Genomic DNA, 8,750 nt, shown 5'->3' with positions numbered 1-8,750 from the left:
GTCTTGTAATCAAATTTCAACCTAGGCTTATACAAAATACGTAAACACCGCGTAGAATGTCCTATTCTGATTCCGTTGGCGTTCTATGCGGAAGAGCCATAAGAAAGGTCGTCGACCACTTTTTTGTCGGCTTAACAGCTGTTCACCCAAAATAGAACATGGTTTATTCCTTTTGTACCATCAACATTATAACCGAGTTGAACAATAAGGTTTAAAATATTAGGTAAAATCTTCTTCCTTAGTGGTTCGCATGCACGTGTATTTAGCTTGTCAAGAAAAATGTAGCTAACTACAATTATAGGTTTACCAAAAATTACTTCACCACATATAAAAATTGTAGATCGGGAAAGCGATATTAGGCAGTTCAATGTCCGTGAATATTTTACAAATTGAAAGGAGAAATATTATCCTCAATTTCATTTAAAGATTATAGGAAATTTCCACATTTTATTTCTAACTTAGCTATTCGAAACCACGTGCCTTAGATATTTACCATTATGGGCAATGGATAACACATTGATTTTTACTCTAGGCCAGGAAAAAGACCATCCTGAGCTCCTCGCACACAACCCAATAGAGTCCACATGATGGCTCGATGGCATCCCTGATGATTCCTTAAAATGTATTATATGCATATTTTGTGGACCTCCATCATGGGGCCATAGGAGACAAGTTAGAACTTTGATGCACTTTGTTCAATCTTATTTTAGCTTGCGAAGTTTTTTGATCCTCTAGAATACATTGCAATGATTTCTACGAAAAGCAAAAATATAATAAGGAAGTTCTCTGAAACTTGATGGGTGTCACTCTTTAGAACCGTCTTAAATAAATGGTAATGAATTGGCCCGAACCCATAGTGTTGGAAATAAGTCTTGATAGTTGGTTATGGATGAAGTTGTCAATTGGAATTGATGTTTCGAAGATTCGAGATTATATGCCAAAGGTTTGCCTTGTGAATCAAAGTATGATATTACTTTATGCATGTCTACACCATTGTCGCGTTCCATTACTTTATGCAGGTTTTCATCTATGAGTTGATTAAACATCTGCAATGGAAATGTTATGACGGGCAATTGTTTTGGCTATCTTATGGGCTCGCGTTGCAAGCAAAATCTAGAACACTCCTCTGACTAATACGAGAGATCGTGATATCGAAACGGTAAACCGTGGTAAAGTCTACGAGTGTCCTTAGGCACCTACACAATCCGATGAACACACAACTAGAAAAACAGCTATTGGTGGGTTGGATACCCGTGGCGCACAAAGATATGCATGCGCCACGACTATGTCTTGGTCGAGCTGGCTAGGGGTGCTACCCGTGGCGCATCAATATGGGGTGTGCCACGGGTATTTGGGGTCCCTCGGCTATAAAATAAGCGGCATTGCTATTCTACCTGTGACGCATCAGAACGTGGTGCGCCACGGTAACTTTGTCATTTTTCCAATTCGGTTCATTCACCTCTCTCTGTCATTCTATTCTGTCCACACACACACACACGCACCCACGGAACACCTCGACCCGGCCCCGATGTCCCCATCCTCGCGCCCCCTCCCTCTCTGCTCACTACAGCCGCAAGCAGCCTCCACCCCACACTTCCCCAACCTCCCTTCTATCCCCACCCGCAACGCCTCCTCTCCCCTGGATCGTCTCCATCCCACCTCTCTCTGGCTTCATCGCATCCTCGCCGGATTTCGCCCAAGCGCCATGGTCGGCAAGGTCGTCTCCTCGCCCTGACTGTCGTCTTCTCTGGACCCCGCAACTGTTCCCGGCGCCGCCCTATGCCGGTCCTCCTCGTCGCCCTAGCCAAGCCGGCTCCTTTTGTTTCTGACCGCCTGCTCTCCTCCTGCATCGTCATGGCTTGATCTCCGCTGGTCCTCCTTCGTCGTTAACTCTGGCAGCACGGCTAGCTCTTGCCGACCGTCGCTGGCCTCTATCCTCTCGAGCTCCTCTGGTTGTCGTCATTGTAGCGAGGACAAGGCCGATGCCTGCTCGTGCTCCTGCCGCTTCGCCACCCCACCTGCCACATGTTCGAGGATTTGTTTGCAAGGGGGCTTGTCTTTCGGATGCAGATTTTTAGAGCACCTGCACCCATGCCCTTCTATCCTGGCTCTCCAATATCGATTTAAGATCCGTGCGACACAACTAATTTCTACAAGTAATTTTCACTTTTTTGTTTCTCTCATATAGAACATGTCATGAAGTTCAAATCTTTGCAGCGCGTCAAAGCTTTCTAACTAGAATTTAGGATAAATCTTTCAGAATTATTTGTCCGACATAAATACTACTAATAAGATTTTTTAAATGAAAAACAACTTATTTTGTATATTTATGTTGGACCAAAAAATCTAACTCTTTTATCCTAGATTCTATTTAGAAAGCTTTGTTGTTCTGCAAAGGTCTGAACCTCAAGACATGTTCTATATGAGAGAGAAAAAAGAAAAATTTATTTGCACGAATCACGATGCGTGGAATGAATGACTAGATAAGAAAGGCCTAGGTGTAGATGCTCTAAAACATGTTTTCGCTTGTCTTCCGGTAGGGGTCGGTACTCTAAAAATGTACTTTACCAGCGAGGATTTGCGGGGTCGGTAGTTTAATTTGGCCATCCACGCGAGCTAGCTAGCTCTGATTGATGGTGGGTGCCGTATGAATGGCGCCCCATGCTAGCTCGCTCCGCACACCGCATGTGGATCTGTCCGGTGGCTGATATTAATATCATTTTATTGGTCCCAAAGATCAAAAAGCAAAAACCTAAAACAAGTAATAATTAGCATTATGAAATGGCCCTGCTCATCGACATGCACAAAGAAAAACGCTGCTTACTACTCATTTTAGCTCCATATATATAGTCCATATTGAAATTCCTAGAAAAACTTTTATTGAAAAACAGAGAGAGTACACGTGCATGAACTCAGAGCCGCATACGACATGCTTGCATGCCCAGTGATGAGCTTTGCTACTCCTACGCGCGGATTTTATGGAAGCTGAGTTACAGACTGAGGTGGGATTAAAGGATTGGGAAATGAAGAGAGACGGCCCCACCATGCAAATCAAGGGTGAGAAGAGATTGGTTAGGAAGAGGTCGTCCGGAAGCAGCAGCCCGTAACGGGCCTGCAACATGCATGCAATGGCGGAGGACCCGTAACGGTGCAGGCTGGACGCAGGGCGGCGCATCGACGCGCGTTGTCGGTGGCTAGTCACCAAATCCCGCCCTACCTCAACTTTTGTCCGTCCTCCGCCACTGCATGCATGTATAAGTGAAAAACGTCCTGTCATTTCATCCATCTCTCACGTCTTTCTCCATCTCGCTCTACAACAAGCCAACCTGTCACATTGGAACAGAAATGACGGTAGCATTCACATCGAGATGGAGGGACCAATGGCCAGCATGCAGGTGGGGCCATCAGATGGAAAAGCGACATTGTTTGAAATCAGCACACAAAGATAGGATGGCCGTCCAATCACGATCCAATATTGTCTGATACGTTTTGATCTGTCACAAAACTCTAACTATTCGGAACTTAGCTTTCTCTCTCTCTCTCTCTCTCTCTCTCTCTATATATATATATATATATATATACATATATATTCCTTTTTTATTAACTAATAAGTACTCTTCATCAAATAGACCGACGAGACAACGTGCACCATCAAGGATGATGATGTAAGAGAGGTGATTTTGTGAGCACCGTGTCAGCAGGACATCTGCATGTGCATTGTAGGGACATGTGCTCGTTATGTTTAGCTATTACAGCGAAACGTCACGGCATGCCTCAGGGATTTCTCGTCCAACAGGTCACACATGCTCGATACACTCTTGCTTAGCTACGTATTACGTAATTTACTACTTTTTTCTCAAGAAAAAAGGATTGGTTATTGTGCACTGTTGCCAACGTTGGACCATTGATGGATACACGACGGTGACAACTTTACCATGATGTAATCCTTACCTAAGGCTGGTCGTAATGTAAGTATCATAAATGGTATCATGCATGTCACCTAGACTTTTTTGATGATGTGTCACGCAATTAAATGAAAAAATTGAGGATGTGGTATCATATAGGGCTGGACACGAGCCGAGCTGAGCCGAGTTTGCTCCGAGCCTGCCTTTGGCTCGCCATGAGCGAGCCAAGCTCGGCTCGGCTCGCTGGATGAACGAGCCTGCTTTTGGAGGCTCGGCTCGTCTTGGCTGTGGCTCGGTCCCGCCCAAGTGGCTCGTGTGTGCCCTGCTGTATCCATGGACGCGGATGTAGTGTGCGTGCTTGCCTGCGTCAATTAGTGCCAGTGCATGCGTGTTGTCCACGTGCTAGCCGCCGGTGTGTTGTGTACAGTTTGAATGCGTGCGCGCCGCCGGCGCTGATGCAGTGTGCTCATGCTCAGGGCGGCGGACACTTGGGGCGGCGGCACAGTTGGCGAGGAACCACGGGAGCGACGAACGGCGTCGTCCGATGCGGCGCGTCCGCCGGTGTTGTCAAGAGGGAGTCTTTCAGCGTTGTGCACGGCGAGGAGGACGACGGTCAGGTCGTGACCAGAGAGGCGGCGCGGCGGCGGAGAAACAAATCCTATAGCAGACGAGGAGGCCGGCGTCCTGTGTACGCACTCGCTATGGTTTTTTTTGAGTCACTTGTGTAGTCCGGGTGCTTCAGTGGGCTTGGGCTGCTCGTGTCATTACACTAGGCTGCAAATCTCCATAAAAAAAACTCACTGGGCTTTGAAACGAGCCACCGAGCTGGACCAAGCAGAAACAGGCTCGACTCGGTCGCTGAACGGGGCGAAATTTGCAGCTCGGCTCGGCCTTTTTCTATGTCGGGCCGAGCTGAGTCGGGCCGAGCTAGAGTGTGTTTCGGGCCGAGCCAAAAAGCTCGCTTATGCGTCCAGCCCTGGTATCATATCATGATACTGTATCATATTAAATGATGTACTACTTTATCTCATGCATGACAATTAATAAGGTAAGCTAAGATACTAATTCATGATACCATGCATTACAAAAGTAGTATCATATGCTAGTATCGTATGCATGATACTTGTATATGGTACTCATCGTTACGCTACGGCCAGATCTAGTTATAACGTCTGCAGCAGATGAGCTGGCTAGCATGTGCGTGTTTTTTTTCGTGTCCCATTTAAGAGAGGACCTTTAATCTCTGCAAGCGAGAAGTGAACACCGAGAGGTCGAACAAGATACCAATGGAGGATACGAAGGTCCCGTTTCTTCCTGGTACGGATGAGTCGCCACTCGCCGGCGTCTCCGACTACCGCGGCCGCCCGGTGTACCGCAGCACATCTGGCGGCTGGCGCTCGGCCCTCTTCGTCGTCGGTATGTTCCAGTTATATATTCTAGGTAGTATATACGTCTATAACTAATTGATCTGCACCATGGATGCAGTGCTGGAGGTCGCTAGCGGTTTCGCCTTCTACGGCGTGCAGGCCAACCTCATCATGTTCCTAACAGGGCCTTTAGGCCATTCTAACGCCGCGGCGGCAATGGCCGTGAACGCCTGGGTTGGGACGGCCAGCATCATGCCACTGCTAGGAGCCTTCGTAGCCGACTCCTGGCTGGGGCGCTACCGATCCATCATACTCGCCTTCACGCTCTACGTCCTGGTAATGTCTATAGTTTTAGCTCCATCGGCAACAGTTGATTAGAGTGGGACCACAACTCCTGAAATTCGTTTCTACAATATCATGCATAGTTCTAAATCTTAAACTGTAGTCTGAGTTGACATTCATGATCTGGATTGGTAAATGCAGGACATGCTACAAGTTAATCTAGTCAGAATGTAGATTCATTAGTTGTTGATCATGCTCATCTTTTTTTTACGGGGAGTTGATCATGCTCATCTGATGTAACATTGCATACATAGGGATGTGGATTTTTAGAACAGCTGCACCCCGGCCCTTGTATCCTGGATGTCCAATCTTGTTTTAAGATCTGTGCAACACAACTAACTTTTCGTATGAAAATTTCTCTTTTTTGTTTCTCTCACATAAAAGATGTCTTGAAGTTCAAACCTTTGCAGCGTGGCAAAGCTTTCCATCTAGAATCTAGGATAAATCTTTTAGATTTTTTTGTCAAATATAAATATACAAAAAATGATTAACTTTGCCACGCTGCAAAGGTTTGAACTTCAAGACATCTTTTATGTGAGAGAAACAAAAAAGAGAAATGTGTTTGCACGAATCGCGATGCGTAAAATGGATGGCTAGATAGAGAGGGCCCTGGCGCAGCTGTGCTATTTTATATTTTCCTGCATACATATATACATGAAAATGGAATAAAAGAAGAAAAAGGCCTAGAAACAAACATCTGTGTTTTCTCTTGCTCATTTGCTCGAACATTTCCCCTATTCAGAGTGAGGGACCTGCAGGCAACACGATATCGATGGTGCCCTTTTTATGCATAGACGGAGAAAATCTTTCTATTGGAATGATAAATCTTGAGTAGTGAATATTTACGGACTGTTTCTTAATTAATGTGCAGGGGTATGGCATGATGACTCTAGCATCCATGCTCCCCGTCCAAGGAATCGACGGTTCCTCTTCCCATCCTTGTTCATTACAAGTGGCCTTGTTCTACACCTCTCTCTACCTCATAGCCCTCGCGCAAGGCGCGGACTATCCATGTGCCCTGGCCTTCGCTGCGGATCAGTTCGACGCGAACGACCCTCGGGAGCATGCTGCACGCAGCTCCTTCTTCAATTGGTGGTACTTTTGCTTAGCCGTTGGTACCACCATGGCTCTCGGTGGAGTTGGATATATCCAGGAGTCCTTTGGTTGGGCAATTGGATACGGTATGTTATGCACCACGGTGCTCTGCGCCGCCATTGTGTTCCTCATTGGAACCTCTACCTACCGCCTATACACGCCCACCTCTGGCGCCAACAACCCCGTCATGCTCCTTGCTCGGAGCATTGTGTCATGGCTTGTCAAGGAAACCCGACAGGAGGAAGAAGCGGCTGCTATAGCCAAGGAGGTAGAGGAGGCGCACAGCATGCTGCACCTGTTGTCTATCTGGGCGGCGTGCCTATCCTATGGTATGGTGTTTGCGCAAATCATGACGCTGTTCAACAAGCAAGGTCGCACCCTAGACCGTCACATCATTGGCTGCCTAGAGTTGCCGTCTGCCGCCCTGCTGCTGTTTGGCCCGGCAACAATCCTTGTGTTTGTTCCTTTCTATGACAGGGTGTTGGTGCCATTGCTTCGCTCCATGACGGCCAATCCATCGGGGTTGACGTTGCTGCAACGCTTGGGATCAGGCATAGCTATGTCGCTTGCGGCGGTGTCAACAGCGGCACTTGTGGAGTCTCGGCGGTTAAAGGTGGCCCGCGAGCATGGTCTAGTGGATGTTGCCGGTGCCACTGTGCCAATGAGCTGGATGTGGCTGCTGCCGCAGCATGTGATGATGGCGACGGCAAGCGTGTTCGCCGAAGTCGGGATGCAGGAGTTCTTCTACGACCAGATGCCACACGAGCAGCGCAGCTTGGGCCTGGCGCTCTACTACAGCGTCTTGGGCATCGGCAACTTCATCAGCGTCTTCCTCATCTCCCTCATTGACCGCATCACCAGGAGCGCCGGCGGGGATAGCTGGTTCGCGGACAACCTTAATCGTGCTCACCTTGACTACTTCTACTGCTTGCTCGCTGGCCTTAACGCTGTCGGCTTTGCCCTCTTCCTCTGGCGCGCAAGCTCCTATGCCTACAACAACAACAACAAGATGCTTTGCTGACGTCACATGCTTCATGGATTCGTCGAATAAATTTCCTGGTTATTTAGTGTATTGAGTTACAGCCATACTCATCAAATAACTAGGAAATTTATTTATGTTCCCACTTGAGAGTTACATAACTAGCATATTTAATTGACTAAGTTTTTTCTGCTGGTTGCCAATTACATACTACCTCCATTCCAAAATAAAATATGTTTTAGTAGGCTAAAATAGCCTATCAAAACGTTATATTCTGGGACAGAGGTGGACAGAGGTAGCAAAAGTGAAGTCATAATCAACATGACGACCAGTGCATTACAATATCACTTTAAAGGAACCTTAAGCGCGGCTAATTATTTTTAGAGCCATTTTAAATAATGTCAAATAGAATCATTATTAGATTATTCATCAACGTCTGACAAAGAGCATACATCAAACTAACGTGAAACCACCACACAACACGTACAAACCCGACATTGAGTGAAAATCATGCCAGCAAGACCTTATGCCTGAAAACACACAAAAAACCATCACCTAGACATCGGGAGCATTCGCATACCCTGAGACACCCTCTAGGAGAAACGGGAGCGCTCATCCAGTATAGCAGACTCTCGACGAGAACCTCATGCACACGCTGAAAAAGTAGTCACCGCCGTATTACCCCTAGCCACAACCTTGGGTGCGTCTATCCACCGTGCTCGTAAGACCCGAAGATCGGTACTATACAGACTTTAACATTTGGTGCTAAGCTCCGCATAATAACGATCCAGAGACGCCCACCAAGCACAAGGTGCACGTAGAAACATACACGCCCACCAAGCAGTGCCATTACACGAGTTCACGATGGAACCACCACAAAAGAACATATATATACAAGCAGGACTCCAGTGAGCCACGAATACAAAGGGTACATTACAAAGATTCCTATCACAGCGAAAGCTAAATACCATCTGAGTACGTACAAGACTACAAATGGGCCTAAGTGGCCTGAAGATAACCAAACATGCACATTTATTTTCTTTGTATGGGTTCTAGGCCAAT

At 46.8% G+C, this 8,750-nt stretch overlaps 1 protein-coding gene across 1 annotated transcript; it reads left to right on the top strand.

Annotated features, from left to right (window-relative positions):
* Positions 1 to 5,174: 5,174 nt before the first annotated feature.
* On the top strand, positions 5,175 to 7,830 carry LOC119273579 (protein NRT1/ PTR FAMILY 5.10-like). Its single transcript, XM_037554694.1, has 3 exons — positions 5,175 to 5,321; positions 5,391 to 5,608; positions 6,486 to 7,830. The coding sequence occupies exons 1-3, from the start codon at positions 5,192 to 5,194 to the stop codon at positions 7,728 to 7,730; spliced, it is 1,593 nt and encodes a 530-aa protein (XP_037410591.1). The 5' UTR covers positions 5,175 to 5,191; the 3' UTR covers positions 7,731 to 7,830.
* The last annotated feature ends 920 nt before the right edge of the window (positions 7,831 to 8,750 follow it).

This window comes from Triticum dicoccoides, chromosome 3A (genome assembly GCF_002162155.2).
Source record: "Triticum dicoccoides isolate Atlit2015 ecotype Zavitan chromosome 3A, WEW_v2.0, whole genome shotgun sequence".
Classification (NCBI taxonomy): domain Eukaryota; kingdom Viridiplantae; phylum Streptophyta; class Magnoliopsida; order Poales; family Poaceae; genus Triticum; species Triticum dicoccoides.
This window is presented reverse-complemented; position numbering and strand designations above follow the sequence as displayed.